General features: G+C 41.4%; 1 protein-coding gene across 1 annotated transcript in view; it reads right to left on the bottom strand.

The window, feature by feature from the left end:
• Positions 1–24,845, bottom strand: part of LOC141139566 (claudin-19-like) — a 102,215-nt gene that overhangs the window by 8,226 nt on the left and 69,144 nt on the right. The window contains exon 3 of the mRNA XM_073625829.1: positions 13,445–13,609. Coding sequence (XP_073481930.1) covers positions 13,445–13,609 — 165 coding nt within the window. The remainder of the gene's footprint in view (positions 1–13,444; positions 13,610–24,845) is intronic.

Below are 24,845 nucleotides of genomic sequence, written 5' to 3'. Positions count from 1 at the left end.
ATGCAGCCTTAGACCATGACACTCCCACCCCAATGCTTGACTGTAGGAAAAACACACTTGTCTTTGTACTTCTCACATGGTTGCCGCCACACACGCTTGACACCATCTGAACCAAATAAGTTTATCTTGGTCTCGTCAGACCACAGGACATGGTTCCAGTAATCCATGTCCTTAGTCTGCTTGTCTTCAGCAAACTGTTTGCAGGCTTTCTTGTTCCCAAAGACAAGCTTTGGATATGATGCTGAGCATGTGCACTCAACTTCTTTGGTTGACCATGGTGAGGCCTGTTCTGAGTGGAACTTGTCCTGTTAAACTTCTGTACGGTCTTGGCCACCATGCTGCAGCTTAGTTTTAGGGTCTTGGCAATCTTCTCAGAGCCTAGGCCATCTCTATATAGAGCAACAATTCTTTTTTCAGATCCTCAGAGAGTTCTTTGCCATGAGGTGCCATGTTGAACTTCCAGTAACCAGTATGAGAGAGTGAAAGTGATAACACCAAATTTAACACATCTACTCCACACTCATACCTGAGACCTTGTAAAACTAACAAGTCACATGACACCAGGAGGGAAAATGGCTAATTGGGCCCAATTTGGACATTTTCAATTAGGGGTGTACTCACTTTTGTTGCCAGCGGTTTAGACATTAATGGCTGTGTGTTGAATTATTTTGAGGGGACAGCAAATTTACACTGTTATACAAGCTGTACACTCACTACTTTACATTGTAGCAAAGTGTCATTTCTTCAGTGTTGTCACATGAAAAGATATAATAAAATATTTACAAAAATGTGAGGGGTGTACTCACTTTTGTCAGATACTGTGTGTGTGTGTGTGTGTGTGTGTGTATATATATATATATATATATATATATATATATACACAAAAGCAGTATATATAGAGATATATATAATTCTAATCTCTGGAATATTTTTCCATTAGAGTTAAGTGCAGCTATTAGTAACAGTATCTCAGCTCCCTATGCATTTATCCAATTTGATGCATGCAGCACTTCATTTCATTACCTGAGGAAATAAAAATAACTAAGAAGGATTAAACACTCTAAACACTTTTGTGCATACTGAAGTTTTATACTTTCAAATTTTCTTCTGAAAGTTTAGTTTCCTCTAAAACTAACTTTCTGTTATTGCTGTGGAGAAATCCATTCCTAGGTTTGTGAGAAAAGCATATTAAAGTAATGGTGATTTATGGTTGTTGTAGGTCTGTCCATCACTCAGCAGCAGTAGACGGTCCTCCTAGATGTGTGTCTGCTGTTTGTTGTATGCAGGTCTCACAATTTATTCTTCCCTGAATCTGGTCTCATGGCAATAAATTGCAGAACACACAAAAAGGCAATGTAGGAAAGCAGAGGCATTGCTGATGTTTTGCATGATTTTAGGTAGTGCACTGTAATCTATGCCAGATAGACAGATATGAGTAATGTTTAATGAATAAATCTTTTCCATATTGGAAAGAATATGCATTGATTTGCAGGCTTCCTGTCAATATTAGTTTCAGTAAATGTTTGTGCTACAAACACAAACAGTTTTTTTTCCAAAAGATTGCAGATGTACCAGTGAAGGTAGACAGCCTTACATTAGAGGTACACAGAAAGTTTTTGGCATTGTGCAGAACAACTCTGTAGCAAAATATACTTAGCTTTTGTAGCACTGGTAGATTTACAATCTACCACAGATTAGGTACATTTAGTAAATTGTGTGTTAGGAAGGTTAAAAGTTCGCCTCTGTTCCAGCTTGGCTGACTTTGTGTGTGCTTCCGTGCTGACTGGTGGGTGTCGCTGTTACCATTAGTCAGTGTTGGAAGGGCAACGTGTCGAAGTGTATAGATGCTCCTCTGTCTCTGAGACAAGCTCCCCCTGAAGAAGTCACGTGATCGGTGATGACACGCGTAGGGACGGAATAGGCTGTTTCACATTGCTAGACACAGAACGAGTTCGCTGCTCGTAGGAGAGAGGTTTGCTCTGCATTGTTTTTATGTGAGTACATCTACTTAAAGATTTTTAATAAAGCATTACCTGGTTAATACATACTTCACTATCAAGTACCTTTGTCCTGCATATTCCTGTACATACATACCTGAGATGTGGAGGCTGAGCTAGGATCCGCGATGGTCCAGGACCCCTGATAGGACCATAGCCACTTGTAATCAGCTGCCATTAGGATAACCCAACACCGGCAAGCGTGGATATAAGGACGCGATTGAGGCTCAGGACCTGGCGTTTTAGCTACAATTCATGCGGTTGACCTAGCACCGCTAGGTAAGGGGCCGCTGCTTACATTAGTGTTTTATGCACGAAGAGGACACTGAGTGAATTGCATCCCAGACACCCCACTGTTGTTTTATTGAATACACCAGAACTTGCTTTTGCACCTTCAATGACTTTTACACTGGCACTTTAAGTTTGCTGCACTTACTGGCATGTCATTGGTCATTTGTTTCGCAGGCCAGCACAATATATTTTATATCACTATTATTGGGACATTTATTTATATTATTTATTATCCATATTGCGTTGGATTGATGTGTTTTATTTGCGATATCTAGATCACCTTTAAGCACTGGCACTTTGTACATTTTGCACCATTTATAAGGATATGTTTTTGATGGTTATTTCTGATTTATTCTATGTATTTTTATTTAGAATTATTCACATGAAGTAGTGTTTATGTCCCTTTGTGCACCAACACATGATTATCTAGATTTATATGTTTTTAGTGTCAACACTTATTTATGCGATTTAACATGCAATTTTTTTGTTATTTAACCAGTTGCCGACCGCCGCACGACGATGTACGTCGACAGAGCGGCACGGGCAGGCAAAAGGACTTACATGTACGTCCTTGCCTGCCCGCGGGTGGGGGGTCCGATCGGACCCCCCCCCGGTGCCTGCGGCGGTCGGCAAATCTCCCCCGGCGATCGGTGGTGAGGGGGAGGCCATCCATTCGTGGCCCCCCCTCGCGATCGCTCTCAGCCAATGGGATCATTTCCCTGCCTCTGTATTGTACACAGAGGCAGAGGAAATGATGTCATCTCTCCTCGGCTCGGTATTTTCCGTTCCGGGCCGAGGAGAGAAGACTGTAATGTGAGTGCACCAAACACACACACACAGTAGAACATGCCAGGCACACAAAACACCCCGATCCCCCCCCCCGATCGCCCCCGATCCCCCCCCAATCACCCCCCCCATCACAAACTGACACCAAGCAGGTTTTTTTTTTTTTTTCCGATTACTGTATTGGTGTCAGTTTGTGACAGTTACAGTGTTAGGGCAGTGAGTGGTAGCCCCCTTTAGGTCTAGGATACCCCCCCAACCCCCCCCTAATAAAGTTTTAACCCCTTGATCACCCCCCGTCACCAGTGTCGCTAAGCGATCATTTTTCTGATCGCTGTATTAGTGTCGCTGGTGACGCTAGTTAGGGACGTAAATATTTAGGTTCGCCGTCAGCGTTTTATAGCGACAGGAACCCCCATATACTACCTAATAAATGTTTTAACCCCTTGATTGCCCCCTAGTTAACCCTTTCACCACTGATCACCGTATAACTGTTACGGGTGACGCTGGTTAGTTCGTTTATTTTTTATAGTGTCAGGGCACCCGCCGTTTATTACCGAATAAAGGTTTAGCCCCCTGATCGCCCGGGCGGTGATATGCGTCGCCCCAGGCAGCGTCAGATTAGCGCCAGTACCGCTAACACCCACGCACGCAGCATACGCCTCCCTTAGTGGTATAGTATCTGAACGGATCAATATCTGATTCGATCAGATCTATACTAGCGTCCCCAGCAGTTTAGGGTTCCCAAAAACGCAGTGTTAGCGGGATCAGCCCAGATACCTGCTATCACCTGCGTTTTGCCCCTCCGCCCGGCCCAGCCCAGCCCACCCAAGTGCAGTATCGATCGATCACTGTCACTTACAAAACACTAAACACATAACTGCAGCGTTCGCAGAGTCAGGCCTGATCCCTGCGATCGCTAACAGTTTTTTTGGTAGCGTTTTGGTGAACTGGCAAGCACCAGCCCCAGGCAGCGTCAGGTTAGTGCCAGTAGCGCTAACACCCACGCACGCACCGTACACCTCCCTTAGTGGTATAGTATCTGAACTGATCAATATCTGATCTGATCCGACCAGATCTATATTGGCGTCCCCAGCAGTTTAGGGTTCCCAAAAACGCAGTGTTAGTGGGATCAGCCCAGATACCTGCTAGCACCTGCGTTTTGCCCCTCCACCCGGCCCAGCCCAGCCCACCCAAGTGCAGTATCGATCGATCACTGTCACTTACAAAACACTAAACGCATAACTGCAGCGTTCTCAGAGTCAGGCCTGATCCCTGCGATCGTTAACAGTTTTTTTGGTAGCGTTTTGGTGAACTGGCAAGCGCCAGCGGCCTAGTACACCCCGGTCGTAGTCAAACCAGCACTGCAGTAACACTTGGTGACGTGGTGAGTCCCATAAGTGCAGTTCAAGCTGGTGAGGTGGCAAGCACAAATAGTGTCCCGCTGCCACCAAAAAGGAAGACAAACACAGGCCCGTCGTGCCCATAATGCCCTTCCTGCTGCATTCGCCAATCCTAATTGGGAACCCACCACTTCTGCAGCGCCCGTACTTCCCCCATTCACATCCCCAACCAAATGCAGTCGGCTGCATGAGAGGCATTTTTATGTCCTCCCGAGTACCCCTACCCAACGAACCCCCCCAAAAAAGATGTTGTGTCTGCAGCAAGCGCGGATATAGGCGTGACACCCGCTATTATTGTCCCTCCTGTCCTGACAATCCTGGTCTTTGCATTGGTGAATGTTTTGAACGCTACCATTCACTAGTTGAGTATTAGCGTAGGGTACAGCATTGCACAGACTAGGCACACTTTCACAGGGTCTCCCAAGATGCCCTGCATTTTGAGAGACCCGAACCTGGAACCGGTTACAGTTATAAAAGTTACAGTTACAAAAAAAGTGTAAAAAAAAAAACACAAACAAAAATATAAAATAAAAAATAATAGTTGTCGTTTTATTGTTCTCTCTCTATTCTCTCTCTCTATTGTTCTGCTCTTTTTTACTGTATTCTATTCTGCAATGTTTTATTGTTATTATGTTTTATCATGTTTGCTTTTCAGGTATGCAATTTTTTATACTTTACCGTTTACTGTGCTTTATTGTTGACCATTTTTTTGTCTTCAGGTACACCATTCACGACTTTGAGTGGTTATACCAGAATGATGCTTGCAGGTTTAGGTATCATCTTGGTATCATTCTTTTCAGCCAGCGGTCGGCTTTCATGTAAAAGCAATCCTAGTGGCTAATTAGCCTCTAGACTGCTTTTACAAGCAGTGGGAGAGAATGCCCCCCCCCCACCGTCTTCCGTGTTTTTCTCTGGCTCTCCTGTCTCAACAGGGAACCTGAGAATGCAGCCGGTGATTCAGCCAGCTGACCATAGAGCTGATCAGAGACCAGAGTGGCTCCAAACATCTCTATGGCCTAAGAAACCGGAAGCTACGAGCATTTTATGACTTAGATTTCGCCGGATGTAAATAGCGCCATTGGGAAATTGGGGAAGCATTTTATCACACCGATCTTGGTGTGGTCAGATGCTTTGAGGGCAGAGGAGAAATCTAGGGTCTAATAGACCCCAATTTTTTCAAAAAAGAGTACCTGTCACTACCTATTGCTGTCATAGGGGATATTTACATTCCCTGAGATAACAATAAAAATGATTAAAAAAAAAAAAAAAATGAAAGGAACAGTTTTAAAATAAGATAAAAAAGCAAAAAAATAATAAAGAAAAAAAAAAAAAGCACCCCTGTCCCCCCTGCTCTCGCGCTAAGGCGAACGCAAGCGTCGGTCTGGCGTCAAATGTAAACAGCAATTGCACCATGCATGTGAGGTATCACCGCGACAGTCAGATTGAGGGCAGTAATTTTAGCAGTAGACCTCCTCTGTGAATCTAAAGTGGTAACCTGTAAAGGCTTTTAAAGGCTTTTAAAAATGTATTTATTTTGTTGCCACTGCACGTTTGTGCGCAATTGTAAAGCATGTCATGTTTGGTATCCATGTACTCGGCCTAAGATCATCTTTTTTATTTCATCAAACATTTGGGCAATATAGTGTGTTTTAGTGCATTAAAATGTAAAAAAGTGTGTTTTTTCCCCAAAAAATGCGTTTGAAAAATCGCTGCGCAAATACTGTGTGAAAAAAAAAAAAATGAAACACCCACCATTTTAATCTGTAGGGCATTTGCTTTAAAAAAAATATATAATGTGTGGGGGTTCAAAGTAATTTTCTTGCAAAAAAAAATAATTTTTTCATGTAATCAAAAAGTGTCAGAAAGGGCTTTGTCTTCAAGTGGTTAGAAGAGTGGGTGATGTGTGACATAAGCTTCTAAATGTTGTGCATAAAATGCCAGGACAGTTCAAACCCCCCCAAATGACCCCATTTTGGAAAGTAGACACCCCAAGCTATTTGCTGAGAGGCATGTTGAGTCCATGGAATATTTTATATTGTGACACAAGTTGCGGGAAAGAGACAATTTTTTTTTTTTTTTTGCACAAAGTTGTCACTAAATGATATATTGCTCAAACATGCCATGGGAATATGTGAAATTACACCCCAAAATACATTCTGTTGCTTCTCCTGAGTACGGGGATACCACATGTGTGAGACTTTTTGGGAGCCTAGCCGCGTATGGGACCCCGAAAACCAAGCACCGCCTTCAGGCTTTCTAAGGGCGTAAATTTTTGATTTCACTCTTCACTGCCTATCACAGTCTCGGAGGCCATGGAATGCCCAGGTGGCACAAAACCCCCCCAAATGACCCCATTTTGGAAAGTAGACACCCAAAGCTATTTGCTGAGCGGTATAGTGAGTATTTTGCAGACCTCACTTTTTGTCACAAAGTTTTGAAAATTAAAAAAAGAAAAAAAAAAAATTTTTTTTGTCTTTCTTCATTTTCAAAAACAAATGAGAGCTGCAAAATACTCACCATGCCTCTCAGCAAATAGCTTGGGGTGTCTACTTTCCAAAATGGGGTCATTTGGGGGGGTTTGTGCCACCTGGGCATTCCATGACCTCCGAAACTGTGATAGGCAGTGAAGAGTGAAATCAAAAATGTACACCCTTAGAAATCCTGAAGGCGGTGATTGGTTTTCGGCGCCCCGTACGCGGCTAGGCTCCTAAAAAGTCCCACACATGTGGTATCCCCGTACTCAAGAGAAGCAGCAGAATGTATTTTGGGGTGCAATTCCACATATGCCCATGACCTGTGTGAGCAATATATCATTTAGTGACAACTTTGTGCAAAATAAATAAATAAATAAATTGTCACTTTCCCGCAACTTGTGTCAAAATATAAAATATTCCATGGACTCAACATGCCTCTCAGCAAATAGCTTGGGGTGTCTACTTTCAAAAATGGGGTCATTTGGGGGGGGGGGGTTTATGCAATCTGGGCATTTTATGGCCTTCAAAACTGTGATAGGTAGTGAGGAGTAAAATCAAAAATGTACGCCCTTAGAAATCCTGAAGGCAGTGATTGGTTTTCGGGGCCCCGTATGCGGCTAGACTCCCAAAAAGTCCCATACATGTGGTATCCCCATACTCAGGAGAAGCAGCTAAATGTATTTTGGGGTGCAATTCCACATATGCCCATGGCCTGTGTGAGCAATATATCATTTAGTGACAACTTTTTGTAATATTTTTTTTTTTGTCATTATTCAATCACTTGGGACAAAAAAAATGAATATTCAATGGGCTCAACATGCCTCTCAGCAATTTCCTTGGGGTGTCTACTTTCCAAAATGGGGTCATTTGTGGGGGTTTTGTACTGCCCTGCCATTTTAGCACCTCAAGAAACGACATAGCCAGTCATAAATTAAAGGCTGTGTAAATTCCAGAAAATGTACCCTAGTTTGTAGGCGCTATAACTTTTGCGCAAACCAATAAATATACACTTATTGACATTTTTTTTACCAAAGACATGTGGCCAAATACATTTTGGCCTAAATGTATGACTACAATTGAGTTTATTGGATTTTTTTTAGAACAAAAAGTAGAAAATATCATTTTTTTTCAAAATTTTCGGTCTTTTTCCGTGTATAGTGCAAAAAAGAAAAACGGCAGAGGTGATCAAATACCATCAAAAGAAAGCTCTATTTGTGGGAAGAAAAGGACGCAAATTTAGTTTGGGTACAGCATTGCATGACCGCGCAATTAGCAGTTAAAGCGACGCAGTGCCAAATTGGAAAAAGTGCTCTGGTCAGGAAGGGGGTAAATCCTTCCGGGGCTGAAGTGGTTAATATATACCAATTGAAAAGGATTTTTTATGCACTTTTTTTCACATACACATGATGCTGATTATTAAGACTTGAATGTTTTTTAGTGTCAACACTTATTTATGCGATTTATTATGCGATTTTATGTCATTTTATTAATTGACCACAGACAGAGATTTACAGCTTTCTTCTGGTTAGCGCAGCACCTCCCCCCCATACCTTAATTTAAAATCATATATTTACACTCATATGTTAATTTTCACATTGTTTTTCAATTATTTCTATTCTAGTTCTATTATTCTGAACAATCTTGATGAGAGCCGCTTTCCATGGGGGACACCCATGCGAGCGTGCTCCCAAGTCCTGCTGCTACATCCATTGACACAGACAGCAGGGACTTGGCCCCGACCCCAGCTCCCGTGAAACTGGATTTGATTTACAGCAGCGGGAGCCAATGGCTCCTGCTGTTATCAATCTATCCAATGAGGACAGAGACAGTGGTTGGAGCTGCTGGGCTCGTGCTCGTCGCTGGAACGATGGGGTTCAGGTAAGAAAAAGGGGGGCTCTGGGGGGCAGCTGCAGCGCAGAGGGTTTTTTGCCTTAATGCATGAATGTATAAAGGTGAAAAACCTTGAGGGTTTACATCTCTTTAAGCAATGACATGTAATTACTATGCCCTGTAAATATGCATAGCTTTTGTCACACATTTCATGGAGCCTGCCACCTGAATTACAGGAGGCACAGTCAATACAGGTGCCGTGGAATATATAATCTTTAGAAATGGAAAGTGAACCAGAGGAACAAGGAAAGGAGAAGCCACAAAATCTGCAGTGAATCCCAGATATTGTGGGAATAGAAGGCCAGCAAAGAGGCAGCAATTATAAAATAAAAGGATATAACTAAGCTTATATTGTATAGTCAAACGTGGCTACTGTTTAAATTGTTGTTACAATGCCAATGTTATAAAGCGTATTTTATAGTGTGAAACACCTGTGCTGCTACCTCAGTATATAACCTCTATAGACAAACACCAATAGCCAGTTAACACTAACATGCACTTCACACAATAAAAATCAATAATAAAAAATAACAGTTCAGCACTACTCTTATTTAAAACAATACACCATAAATAAAATGTGTTGTGCAAGAACATGAAAAAAAAAATGAAAATCCAAATAGACATGTGCACAATGAAAAACATGTTTTGTTTATTTTTCATTGATTGAATTGATTCGTATTTCTGTTATTCTTTCGTTATTTCGGAAGATTGGCTATATTCATTTTAACATGTTAAAAGTGTACTAGACCCAGAACCCTGCATGCACTGTATCTGGTCTCCCACAGTACATAGAACATGCAAATGCAATTATTTTAGTAAATATAAACTGCTAAATATCTTTTCTCATCAGCAGTATATAGCATTCTTGTGACCTCTATCAGTGTCTTGTTAAAGCTTGTAAGAGGGGTTTTCATTCTACTCTTACTGTCCTATGAGGCTGCATGGACAGTTCTGATTGGCCCCGTGTCGATCATATGCACCTCCCAAAAAATAAATAAAATCTCTAGCAATACACACCAGACTGAGCATGTGCAGAGTGACTCCAAGGCTCTGTCCTATCAGCAGATGGATTGGGGACAGTGGAAGAAGGAGAGAATCAGAGAAGACAGGATCAAATAGCCTTTTTACACAATGCAGAGGATTAACCCCTTAGGTTCTACAGTGAGTATAACAAGCTTGCTTTACTGCATTAACAGACTGATTTTACTGTTGTGGTTTTAGTAACACTTTAATTTAGTATTTCAGGAGAATACTTATGCCTTCTGATTATTCCCTGCTAGTCCAACCCTCAAAGAGAAATGGAATGAGCTGTTTGGATGATATTGACAGAAGTTGCATGCATCCAAAAGTAAGGAATGGAACAAAATACATTTTGGATTAATTTCTTATGGTATGATTAGAAGAGTCTGATGGATCCACCTCCATCCAGCCCAAACACAATAAGTAGGAATCATCTTATTTCACTTTAATACCTTACTGTATTTATTGCAATATGTTTCCACTTCATATGTAGAGCATTGTTTATAATAATAAAAAATGTTAATGCAAAAAGAATCGTCTGATTATCCAAGAGTCAAAGACTAATGTGCTGTACTCTCCGAATAAAAAAAATCAATCCGAATTAATACATATTCTTTCGTTATGTTATTAGGTTAAATTCATTTCACCCTTGACAACTTACTTTGTTTGTTGGGCCAGGCACATACAAATTAAACAAATGGTCTCTCAAGTTCAACCCCAATACAAAAAGAATCTTATTTGAATATTCATGCTACACTAGCATAAAAATGAATGTATCCGAATCAATTCGGATTATTCGTTGTGTTGTTACATTATTTTGGATGCTTCAAACATTAACAAAAGGCCCAAACTATCGCATCATGTCATCTGAATGAATACATATGAATTTATTGTTTTCATTAGCTGAATGAATTAGCTGAAAAGTAACTAATTTCAGATTAGCTGAAATTCGTTACTTTTGTGATTCGGAGATACTTCCAAAACTCAGAATCACGCAAATTTCGTTCGAATTTCGATTTTGTAACGCACATGTCTAAAATCCAATAGTGTTATCCAAAGAACGCTCAATCCCATGTGTTAACATAAATCTTTATAATCCTACAGTGTTGTCCAAAAAATAAATCAACCCCAGATGTTGTAGATCTTCTATTCACTCTGTGTAGTATTTCCAGTGATTCACTCCACTCCTCCACCACAAGTGTAGATGTGCTCGCACCTTGAAAGAGTGACCTGTACTGTATATTAAAGAGGTCATATACAACTTTTTTCTCCTTCCTGGGGTCCAGACTCTGTAGGCACCAATCTGCTCCACTCTCATTCAAGGCAAACAAAAACATACCGCATATCATGTGTAGTACCCTCCTCGATAGATTGCTAAGTGATAGGAAAAATGTGTTTTTGGCTGGGTGGTAGCCAGTCCAGTTTTTTGATTTGTATAGTTGTGCATTTGGTTTCTCCCTAAACTCAGTGAAATTGTGGTTTCTCCCTATTGTCAGTAAGTGCCATTAGCACCACTGGCTATAGTATGAGGTTTCCCTGCCATGAGGTTTCCTTGCTATGAGTATTCATATTTTCTTCAGCCATCCCAGTATGAGGTTCAGACCACTGGGGCATTATGGGAGAGAGTATAAATATTTGGGGAGGCCGTGTGCTTGCAGAGGTCTAAGGAGTTGCTGCTGGACTGTCTATAATGCTGGGCCCAGATGCTTGATTTGGGCCTAGCATATGCTGGGTGAACTGCCCTATACACTTAGGCCCCTTTCACACTGGGGCGGTAGGGGGCGTCGGCGGTAAAACAGCGCTATTTTTAGCGCTGTTTTACCGCGGTATTCGGCCGCTAGCGGTGCGGTTTTAACCCCCCGCTGGTGGCCGAAAAAGGGTTAAAACCCCTCGTATAGCGCGGCTATAGCCGCGGTATTACCGCAGTATAGCCGCGCTGTCCCATTGATTTCAATGGGCAGGAGCGGTTTAGGAGCGGTGAATACACCGCTCCTTCACCACTCCAAAGATGCAGCTGACAGGAGATTTTTTTCTTCTCCTGCCAGCGCACCGCTTCAGTGTGAAAGCCCTCGGGCTTTCACACTGAACAAACAGCGGAGGCTGTTTAGGGGCGGTTTGCAGGCGCTATTCTTAGCGCAATAACGCCTGCAAACCGCCCCAGTGTGAAAGGGGTCTTAGCCATGGAGATTCACCATCTGTTAAAGCTTCAATGCTGATCTATATTGATGCTCATCAGGGTCCTGGTTGTAGCAAAGCTGGGGGGCCCTTACTTATAACTACAGAGACATCACTGAGACTTCACCCTTGAGGAACCAGTCTACTAATACTTCACTAGAAGGCAACAGGATGTTAAATCTGGACAGCTATTCCCTGACCTTGTGAGTAAAAGACTGCTCATCAGTAGGGGATGTTTGGTGCTTTAGGGATATAAGAGCCAGTATAGTTTTATAGGTTACAACTCCCAAGGTGTCCCTGATTTGGCCATTCCATCCAGTCTCAAAGGTCAAGAAATGCTATTTACAGGACAATGAAGTTAGTGTCCACTTCTTTGGACCTAGCATGGTCGGAGTATCCTATGCTCTACACCCCTCCCCAGTTACAAGTTTCTCAGCATTAAAAATTCAAAAGACATTCCCTATACTAGTTACTGGGTCAGTGCATGGAGTCATTATTGGGTGTGTGCTGGCAGCCTCTACATAATCAGGAAAATAACCCTGGTCATCATCATTTGTGCTGCCATTTTTAGGAAATGCACAGTGACTGTTTTTACTACAATCAATCATCACCAATCAGTGGCCCTTTTGGGGGTACCACTACATGTGTCCTGCCTAAAACCACATTTATTAAGAGCTTTAAAGTGGTATTAAACCCTAGAATTTTATTTTTACCTACAGGTAAGCTTATACTAAAGCTTACCTGTAGGTAAAATGAATATCTCCTAAACATGCACCATTTAGGAGATATTCCTGCGAAGAGCAGCTGGTGATGTCACCGGCACATGGGCTCTGAAGAAACGACATTCAGGGGAGTGACATCATCGTGGCTCAACCAATTAGATGCCCAAAGTCCCCGAACCCAGAAGGAAGATTGGGTGAAGATGGAAGCCTCTGCAGCGGTGACAGCGCACCACTGGAGGGCTTTGTTTTAAGGTAAGTCTTTCATAATGTGCATTATGATATTGCCTTGCAGATGGAAACTTTTTTTTTTTTACTAGTTTACTACCACTTGTTAAACCACACTTATATTAAAATGTGCACCTATTCCTCAATGCACACAGGTAAACAACATCAATATTATGCCACAGGTGCATCATACAGCCTCTAGTAGCATGAAAACCTGTAATTCTGGTCACTTCCTAGTTAATGCACGATGTGGTCAAAAAGCCCCGCCCAACATGTTTAGTCACAGGTCACATTAAATGTAACAGAGTGGATACTACCACAGTGATGATGCCACTTCAGAACATTGGTTGATTCCATAAAATGACAAAAAAAAATGTTATTTCAATAGACCCCTTGACTGTACAGGAAAAACTGGACTTATTTCAGCGTGTATTGCAATATGTTTGAGATATAAAGTCAGGTACCTGCTACGATGAAAAGCAGTCCTCCAGACAGAGCAATCTTTCCTTTGGTGTGTTCATCTTTGCTACCAAATTTGGTGCACTTCAGTCCAAACAAGGAGATTAAACAAGCGAGGAGGCCAAGGATGAGAGAGATGATCATCAAAGCACGACAAGCCTGGATATGAGCTGAAGACACAGACACAAAATGGTTAATTCAGCCTGTACATGTTGTAGAAATAATAAGATATTGATCCTTACATTAAACCTGAACTCCAGGCAAAGTTCTACCACACTGCGCAGCTCTATCTAGCAGAGGAAGGGTTGTGATCTTTCTTCTTTAATTTCACTTTGACATGCAGGTCTTCTTCCAACCCTCACCCAGTGACTGGACAGTGAAAGCATAAGCAGTACACTGCTAAGTTTTCTTTCTCTCTGCTTTCTCCTCCTGTCAGCATTCCTCTCTGCACTGCAGAACACATCAATAGCTTCTTGTTCTGCCTCCCCCTGTCTTAGCACTGTATAGTAGACTGCAAGAGGCTGATATTAAGTCAAACTTACATACCTACACTGCCTGCATTTAAAAATATACTGTATATACAGGTGTATCTCATTAATTCATTCATTCATGAACTAGTTGCCGCCCGTCCACCATCAAATGATGGCGGGGTGGTGCGGCTCTCATTCTAGGACGACGTCATATGACAGCGTCCCAGAACGGCAGCTCTCGCGCACCCGCGGGGGTGAACATTGCGGCTGCGCCGTATTGCCAGAACACGGCGAGACACCGTTCTCTATAAAGAGCATCGTCTGCGGCTCTTTAACCATGTGATCGGCTGTGTTCAATCACAGCCAGTCACATGCAAACACGGAGATGCCGGTAATCAGCGCTCCTTGCCTCACACTGACAGAGTGTGTGGCGAGGAGAGCCGATCAGCAGGATCTCCATGCAAGGGGGCATCTACACATGTAATCAGGGAACTGATCATCAGTGCCCTAATTACAATATAGCGCCAACTGTGTCACCAATCAGTGCCCACCAGTGCCAGCAATCAGTGCCCACCAGTGCCAGCAATCAGTGCCCACCACTGCCCACTAGGGTTGCCACCTCATCCCTTTAAAACCGAACACATATTAATTACACAGGTTCTGTGGCTGATTAAGGTAGTAATTAAACTCATTTGGTGTCTTATCTAAATTAAATTAGCCTCAGAATTTGTGAAATTAATATGTGTTCGGGTTTAAAGGGATGAGGTGGCAACCCTACTGCCCACAAGTGCCACCAATCAGTGCCCATTAGCGATGCCAGTCAGTGCTGGCTATCAGTGCAGCCTATCAGTGCTGCCCATCAATGCTCATCACTGCTGTCGATCAATGCTCATCAGTGTCGCCCATCAGTGCCACCCATCAATGCCCATCAGTGCCCATCAGTACCACCTATCCATGCCGCCTATCAGTACCCACCAGTGCAGCCTATCAGTGGCCACCAGTGCCGCCTATCAGTGCCCACCAGTGCCGCCTATTAGTGCCCATAGTGCCACCTAACAGTGCCCATCAGTGCCGCCTATCAGTGCTCATCAGTGCCACATATCAGTGGCCATAAGTGCAGCATATTAGTGCCTCCTCATCAGTGCCACCTAATCAGTGCCCATAAGTGCCATCTCATCAATGCCCACCAGTTCAGCCTATCAGTGCCCATTAGTGCCGCCTCATCAGCGCACATCAGTGAAGGAGAAAAATTACTTAGTTACAAAACAGACCAACAGAAACGAAGTAAAAACATATTTTTTTCAAAATTTTTGGTCTTTTTTTTGTGTAAAAAAAATAAAAAAACCCAGCAGTGATTAAATACCACCAAAAGAAAGCTCTATTTGTGTGAAGAAAATGATAAAAAAATTATTTGGGTACAGTGTAGCATGACCGCGCAATTGTCATTCAAAGTGCGACAGTGCTGAAAGCTGAAAAATGGCTTGGGCAGGAGGGCGTGTAAGTGCCCTGTAGGCAAGTGGTTAAGGTATACCTTATATATCTGCCTGGAGTTCAGCTTTAGGTCAATGTTAACATACATTATTTAACTCAAAGAATATAAGCTCATATGTTCAACGTTCATCATAGGCAGCAACAACTGACATAGTCTAACAAACAAAACCTATAGTAAAGCAAATTATATTGCAGTTCCCAAGTGATTATAGCAGTGTTCAATACTTAAATGAGCAAAGAACAAACATTTTTTTTATCTTTTAAGGCCTTGTTGAGATGTATGGCAGGGTTTACCACCCTTCTGAAAAGCGATCTATGGTGGATTGCTTTTCAGAAACATCTGACAGGCAGCTCAGGAGTGATACATCACTTCCTGAATGCCTGTTTTATCCGGTGTCTGTTGACAAAAGTATGTCAGTGGTACAACACTGGATCTGCTGGGTGGGTGATTATCCAAACTGTGCAGACAACACCTCCCTGTAAGGCCGGCCATACATGGAGTAAAATTCTTTCCTGCAGCCACGGGTTGCAGGAAAGAAATTTTCCTGATTCCCCCATCAAAGCAGACAGCATTGAAGCAGGAAATTCCTCCTGCAGGGCGATTATCTTCTGTTCTCTCAGCGGGGAGACAAGGAAAGCCATCCCCACTGGGAGAAGACAGTGATTATTACTAGTGGCAATAGCAGCCACTAGCGATAATTGCAGGTAAAACCTGAATGTTGGTTGTACCCAAGCTGATTGATCGATCAACTTGGTACATTCAGCATGCCTATTAACGTGTCCAAAAAAAAAAAAATGGGGGGGTTGGTGGTGAATGTTCTCTCTAAAGCTGATCTCCAGGTTTACACCAAGCTGGTCAAAATGACCAATTTTCTTCACTAACAGATGCAGCAGCTGTGTGTGCTGTATAAACTGTGTGTAGCCTGTTCTTACAGCCCCTCGGCTGCCCATGTATATGAGGCCTAAATTTACATGTGATGATTGTAGAGTATATGTATTCTTTTTTTTTTTTTTTTTTTTCGCTTGTCTTTATTTATATTGTATTTACTTTTTGCATGCAGACCAAGCTGTCCAGAAAAAGCACAGTTGATGATATTTGCCTGTTTTACCACGTACTTGTGTTTAAAAGTATCCTGTTCTATTTGTATTACTTAATTTGTGTAAAATACCTGGTAACCCTGCCAGTCCCCCTGCTTTCCTATTTCAAACTGACCATGCTGGCATGAGAGCACATCCATCCCAGTATGGTCAGTTTTGTGGCTGTGCTGGGTGCACAGCCTACCTGTCTTCCAATGGTCAGACTTGTGCTGACATGCCCTTCCTGCAAAGCCATTCACTGGGAAGTCCAGTGTGCTGCTGTTTCTCCTCCCCACCTCTCCAAGTCCCTTATACAGCTAAGAACAGAGATTATGTGATCATTTATAAAAAAAGAAAAAGAAAAAAGGCATATATATATATATATATATATATATATATATATATATATATATATATATATATATAAACCGAATGGGTTGTTTTACAAAGTAAGGGTTCACAAAATCATTTTTCACAAAAAAAAAAAAAAAAAAAAGTTTCTGTAACTGTTTGAACAGTATTATCTGGAGTTAGGTTTTAATATGTTTTTCTTTTACTTGAAGTATATCTAAAACTACAAATCAATTTAAGACTATGCTGTCCACAGAATGACAAGGCCGCATGATTTCAGATGCAGAATGAACAGTGTTTTACCCTTGTAAACAATGTTGAAAATCAATCTTCTGGTAGTAACTGGTATCAAAATGATGTTACAGGTGGGACTAATGCCACAGACTTTTCGACCACACGATCACACCAAAGTCTGACGGATTCGTACATGATGACATACGACCGGACTAAAACAAGGAAGTTGATAGCCAGTAGCCAATAGCTGCCCTTGCGTCGGTTTTCGTCCGTCGGACTAGCATACAGACGAGCGGACTTTTCGATAGGAACTGGGTCCGGGGGATTTCCGACGTAAAGATTTGAAACATGTTCCAAATCTAAAGTCTGTCAGATTTTCGACCAAAAGAGTCCACTGCAGGTCCGATGAAGCCCACACATGGTCGAATTGTCCGCCGGACTCGGTCTGTCGGACCAGTCCGGTCGAAAAGTCATATATAAGTACCTGAAATAAATAAATAATAAATAAATAAAAGTCCACTCATGTGTACGCGGCATAAGAAATATAAAAATGCTAACGTTCATGCTAGTGACCAACTGCATCATATATGTTTGGCTTTTTTGCCCATAATTCAACTTTAACCCTTTTGCTGGCAGAGCTATTTTTTCATTTTGTACATGAAAATGCACTTAAAACATTATATATTTTCCGGAAGCAGAGACCTTATAGCATAAAACTTTCTTTGTTGCAATTTTTTATGTCACACATTTCACACATTTATCAAATCTATATTTTCAGTATAAAATACACTCAAATTCATGCATTCCTCTCAAATGGAAATCCCCGCATCCCCCAACTGTAGGGATGTGGCTTCGAAAAATAGGGGAAATAAATAAACTGGAGGACCTCGTTCTTTCAGCACACCACCAACAGGAACATTACTCCAAGACCTGGTCAATCTGGAATGTGTTTTCTCTGACGAAGGTAGAGCCCTCCTTGACTGTGACCCTACAGACTAAATACGCGGTATCTGGACATTGACACTGTTGAGTACATTGGTGCTCTGGAAGTGTCGCTCAGGTGGTCTCGTCAATCAACCCTGCATTCTGGGAGGTCACGCTGAAAACCGCTCCATCCCTCAAATTCATGCATTCCTCTCAAATGGAAATCCCTGCATCCCCCAACTGTAGGAATGTGGCTTCGAAAAGTAGGGGAAATAAATAAACTGGAGGACCTCATTCTTTCAGCACACCACCAACAGGAACATTACTCCAAGACCTGGTCACTCTGGAATGTGTTTTCTCTGACGAAGGTAGAGCCCTCCTTGACTGCGACCCTACAGACTAAATACGCGGTATCTGGACATTGACACTGTTGAGTACATTGGTGCTCTGGAAGTGTCGCTCAGGCGGTCTCGTCGATCAACCCTGCATTCTGGGAGGTCACGCTGAAAACCGCTCCATCCCTTCCCTAACAACCCCCCCCCCCCCTTACCCTGTTCGGCGCTCTTATCCCTCTATAACCTAATACTCTTTTTTCTTCTTCTATGCTATCTTCTGTCCTCTCTCTCTTCTGTTTTTAATATTATGTTGATTTAATTTCTTAGGACAAGTTGTCCTTCAAACTTTAATACTATTTTCTATTTTTTGTTTATAATATAATATAAATTGATTTGGGCTGGTTGTGGGGGCGCACCCTAGCAGAGTGTATTTGGGATTTGGGCAATGTCTCACATGTATAATCTGAAGTTGATATGACTTTTCAGGTAGCCACTATGCGTATTGCCATTTTGGATGTATGATGCCTCTTTCCATGTAATACTTGTTTATGTTGTTGTATGGTGTGCCAAGATTGTTTCCTGTTGTGTGTCCCTGTACCATGCCCTTTGACTAAATAAAAAAATTTGTAAAAAAAAACAAAAAAACACTCAAATTAATTTTATTGCACACAAAGACAATATACTGTAATCCCCAGTGTTTTTAGTAGACGATAAAATAAGAGGTTGTGTCAAGTAAATAGATACAAAATATGTCAATCTTCAAAATTGTGTATACTTGCAAAAAAACTATGGTATCCTAAATCGTTCATAGGCATTGCTTTAACGTTTACATCTCTCTAAAGTTAACCATCAATGTTGGCCGTAGTGTTTGAGGTGAGCTGCTAAGATCTAAGCCACCAGAAGGCTACAAGAGTACTAATCATGGGATCCATGCCACACCATGGTAGTGCGGATTTTGCCTGTGCTTCTACTTTCCCTTATGAACAAAGAAGACCTCTTTTGTCTGTTAGTTCTACAGTACGAGGCTCAGCTGTAAAGTACCTAACAATCCACACAATGAAAACTGGTTAAAGTAGTCAATATGCTAAAAAAGTGCCAAGAAAAAAAAAATTGTGAAAAACATCTTCTATCCCAGGATAAAGAGTCGTTGGCTGTTTGGTCTGCCTAGAACCACCAGGTAGATTTTTTTTTTAGCTGGCAGCACATTACATTTATGCGAGCCAGGTAACCAGAAACCTGACATGAGTTAGCATGTCACACCTTGTGACCCTACTCACAGCCATTTAGAAAATAAAGCCATTATATACGAAGGGATAAATTAGACCTCTTTGATCCCTAGACCGATCCATCACAAAACCCTATGCCTAGGAAAATGGATACAAGTAAGATAGAAGAACTGGGCTGAATACAATATTTTTTATTATTATGTTATGAGATTTATATAACAGTTTGCACTGTGAATTTAGGATACAGTCAGACCTGTGCATTTTCATGTGATTTCAAGTATAACTAAAGGAAACACTTTTTTTTTTATAGTTTTGGATAGATTAGAGAGGGATTAGAACTCTTGTCAGATTTTTCCTTGTCAAAAGAAGTTTATTGAGTATACAATGTTATAAAGATACATAAAGATACATAAAGTAAGTTTACAAGGATCTATAAAGTAAGCTCATTGTTTTACAGTAGGGTTTATATAGGTAAATATCATGAAATTTCAAATATTAAACATTGGGTTCACGTAAACCTAAATTAAAGATATATATCATTTCCTTAGTTACTTTTGTAGGTATTTAAATGATTTATACCTACTATACATATTGTTTACAAGTAGAGTGTATATAGGTCAAATAAATTCTGATAATGAGCTTTAATCGTAAGGTGGAGAAAAGGAAAGAGAAAGAAGAAAAAGGGTTGAAAGGTAGAGGTATGGTCCACAAGGTTGTCCCGCTTGTCAGTTTATTATTCTTTTTAGTTCTCTTTGAAGCCTTAGAATGGGTGTCTCTGTAAGTCATTTAATCTGTTACCATGGCAACAGGACAGAGTCATTGAAATTTGACAGGAACTGTTGTTTTATCCAAGGATGCCAAAGTTTTTCAAATTTTGGAATTTGATTTTGATCGATGGCTACCATCTTAGCATGGGACATTGTATTATTCATTCTGTGAATTGTTTCTGCTAGTACCAATGTAGGAGATTTCCATGCCTTGGCCACTGTTTGTTTTGCAGCCGTTATTAGTTGGATCATAAGTTTGAATTGAGAGAGTGTTAACCATTCCGGTTTAGATTAAGTAAAGTTAAATATGGATCTGGTTGTATTATTTTTTAAATATTTTAGATGCAATCACGAAGACTTCCTTCCAGAAGGTTTGGATTACTGGGCACGTCCACCATATGTGTAAATATGTGCCTATTTCTGGGCATCCTCGAAAACAAAGAGCTGAGGTATTAGGTGAATATTTTGCCACTCTAGCGGGTACAAGGTACCAGCGAGTTAGGACTTTATAATTTGTCTCCAGTGCTAAGATGTTGGGTGAAGATGACTTAGATGTGAGCCATATGTTAGACCAGTCCGTGTCTTCTAAAGTTCGTCCCAGGTCCTCCTCCCACCTCTGAACGTAAGAGGGTCTATTAAGATTTGGTACTCCATATAATTGATTATAAAGTGATGAAATTGTACCTTTAGCAAATGGATCTTTTGTACAGATTGATTCAAAAATGGATAATTGGGATAATGGTGTATCCCCCTTTAGGAATGGTGTATAGAAATTTTTGATTTGGAGATATCTAAATATCTCAGAGTTTGGTAGATCATATTTTTCTCTAAGCGATGGGAATGAAAGGAATGATTTAGATGCTATGAAGTCATTTAGTGTCTGAATGCCTGATGTTGTCCAAGCTTTAAAAGAATTTGGGTAGATCCATGCCGGATAAAAGTCTTGTCAGATTTTTATCTCCATTAGGGAGGTTCACCCTCTTTATTTTTCCTGTTTACTGCTATCATCGAAAGTGAAAGTAAAAGAAAAAGAAAATTACAAATGTTGTGTTGTACCCAAATCGGTAATAGAGGGGAAATCTTCCAAAGGGGACACTAGTTCTAGTGATCCTGGTGACAACTAGGGATTCCCTCGCTTTGGAGGAATTTACTATCACTTCCTTGTTTGGCCATGTGACAGGAAGTGAAGGGAAATCTCCCCTATGAGACACAAAAAAAAAAAAGAAGACAGGGGTTATAATCCTGCTTTATTCTATCTAAAAAATGTTTTGCTTCAAGTTCTACTTCAACACGTGTTTAACATGCATGTGAAATGCATGAAGACAGATATACTATTTTTTTGTAACAAAACCAAAACCAGGCTAAGTTCACCTTTTTTTTTTCTAAATTCCAGTTCCCCTATGCACCAATATAGCATTCATGTACTTTTTTTGCAAAAATATCAAAGCTTTCCATAAAATCTACAGACACGTACCTTACTGTCCTACATCCATGATTCAAAACGTATCTATTGCTTCTGTCTTATGTCCTTACAGACTAGAGGTCATGACACAGGAAGGAGTTGACCAGCTGACCTCACTAGCACACACCCTGCATCATCCATCCACCCACCCACTCCCAGCTGCACATTTTTAAAATGAAATGCAATCAATCAGTGATCACCCTTCTCACTAAATATACAATCAGATTGCATAGTGTATGGCCATCTTTATACAAGTATATATAAGGGAGAGGACAGAAACACTCAGCTGTCAAGCCCTGTTCACATCTTTGCATAGCGGGAACTCGCATTCCCACATACGTTTTTGTTTTTTTTGTTTTTTCAGCGAGGGGGGCGTTTTGGAACATTTTCACTCATCACACATAGGGCAGCCCATCCACCTGAATGTGCCGCCCTACTCACAGCAATCGCCCCAAAGAAGCTGCAGAACTTTTTTTTAAAGCGGAGCTTGGTGCGTTTTTTTACTGCAGTTTTTGGTGCAGTGCATTTCTGAAGTGCAAGGAAACGCACAGATGTGAATGGAGCCTCATTGTTCTTCTGTTAAAGCAGCAATTTCACCTTCAGTTCCCATCTACATCTAGCATAGTGGGAGTGAACATTTTGTGTCTCGTTTTTCCTGTGACATGCATAGGGAAGCCCATTGATTTCAATGGGTTGTGCTATATGTGGCTTATGGGACATGTTGGCATTTTGTGGGTTGTGGGTTTTTTACTGTGCGTTTACAGCATTTGCCACTCGTTTTTTCACAAAATCGTGTGTTTTCTTCTGTGTTTGGTGTGCCGTTACCAATTAATGGCACTGAAAGCGCAACTAGTAATTTTAGGTGTATAAAGGTGGCCATACACTATACAATCTGATTGCACAATCTCCTTTAGATTTACCAAATTTATATAATAGGAGGAAACACCTATCTAGCCAATCACTCTGTATCCATCCAATCAGGCAGGCCCTTGCACTACATAATTGATGGCAGATCTAAAGGAGATTGTACAATCATATTGTATAGAGTATGGCCACCTTTATACACCTAAAATTACTAGTTGCGCTTTCAGTGCCATTAATTGTTAACAACACACAAACACACAAGCAAACACACATTTGCCATGTGAAAAAACGAATGGCAAATGCTGCAAAACGCACAGTAAAAACACGCAACCCACAAAACGCCAACATGTCCCATAAGCCACATATAGCACAGCCAATTTAAAATCAACAGGCTGCCCTATGCGTGTCACAGGAAAAACGAGACACAAAATGTGCGCTCCCACTATGCTAGATGTGAATGGGTCCTGAATGTGAAATTGGTGCGATAACACAAGAACAATGAGGCTCCATTCACATCTGTGCGTTTCCTTGCATTTCAGAAATGCCCTGCACCAAAAATCGCAGTAAAAAACGCACCAAGCTCCACTCTAAAAAAGTTCTGAAGCTTCTTTTGGGCGATTGCTGTGTGTAGGGCAGCACATTCAGGTGGATGGGCTGCCCTATGTGTGATGAGTGAAAAGGCTCCAATACACCTCCCCACCTCGCTAAAAAAAAAAACGTACGTGTACTTGTATGAATATGGCCATACACTATGCAATCTAATTGTATATTGTGTATTTAGTGAGAAGGGTGATCACTGATTGCATTTCATTAAAAAAAACGTGCACCTGGGAATAGGAGGGTGGATGATGCAGGGTGTGTGCTAATGAGGTCAGCTGGTCAACTCCTTCTTGTGTCATGACCTACAGTCTGTAAGGACATAAGACAGAAGCAATAGATACGTTTAGGATCATGGATGGAGGACAGTAAGGTTCGTGTCTGTAGATTTTATGGAAAGCTTTGATATTTTTGCAAAAAAAGGACATGAATGCTATATTGGTGCATAGGGGAGCTGGAATTTAGAAGAAAAAAAAAAAAGGTGGACTTATGCCGCGTACACACGGGCGGACTTTTCGACCGGACTGGTCCGACAAACTTTCCAGCGGACTTTCGACGGACTTTTGACGGACTTCCGACGGACTTTTGACGGACTTCCGACGGACTCTCTAACGAACGGACTTGCCTACACACGATCACACCAAATTCCGACGGATTCGTATGTGATGAAGTACACTGGACTAAAATAAGGAAGTTGATAGCCGGTAGCCAATAGCTGTCCTAGCGTCGGTTTTTGTCCTTCGGACTAGCATACAGATGAGCGGATTTCTGGGTCCGGCGGAGTTACGACGTAAAGATTTGAAGCAAGTTCCAAATCTAAAGTCCGTCAGATTTGCGACTGGAAAAGTCCACTGAAGGTCCTGTGAAGCCCACACACGATCGGATTGTTCACCGGATTTGGTCCGTCGGCGTCCGTCAGACCAGTCCGGTCGAAAAGTCTGACCGTGTGTACGCCCCATTAGCCTTTAAATCCCCAATCTATTCAAATCTACAAAATTGTTTGGTTTGGAGGGTTGGATTCCCTATAGTCAGAATTCCACACCTTAGAAAGTGATGTCCTCTGTCACTCAAACGATTTGGCCTGGAGATGTTTTTGGAAAAAGCGCAGTAAGCAAAATGGGTGTATGAGAAATAGATAAACGTCCTATCTAGCAACATATAGTGCAGTTCTACCTTTGGAAAATCACCCAGTAAAATTAGACTGCTTGTTTTGTAAGATAACTATATTATAAATTATTCCATTGCAATTGGGGCTCCCCCCATTCTTTGCCTACAAGATGTTCTTTGCAACCCCACCCTACTGTTTGACATGCAATAGTTACGAACCCATCAATAACATATCATTTTGCTATCCCCTGGGGGTTTTATTCATACAGATAAGCCTGTGTAAATCCTCAACTGGCCCATAGAGGTTTATCTTGGAACCAATAACTTTCTTTATCAGTGGAATAGGGACTTCCTGCATGTTTACCACATACATGATAGTGGACCCATTCATAAAGACCAATGTTGCTGGTTGCACTGATACCCAATGACCTATCCAAACCTTGCCAGCTATACAGTCTGTAATCTCTGGCTAACAGAAATGTACAATCTAGTATTGCCTGC

This window comes from Aquarana catesbeiana, linkage group LG04 (assembly GCF_042186555.1).
Source record: "Aquarana catesbeiana isolate 2022-GZ linkage group LG04, ASM4218655v1, whole genome shotgun sequence".
Classification (NCBI taxonomy): Eukaryota; Metazoa; Chordata; class Amphibia; order Anura; family Ranidae; genus Aquarana; species Aquarana catesbeiana.
Note: the sequence above shows the minus strand (reverse complement) of the source record. Positions and strands in the feature narration are given on the sequence as shown.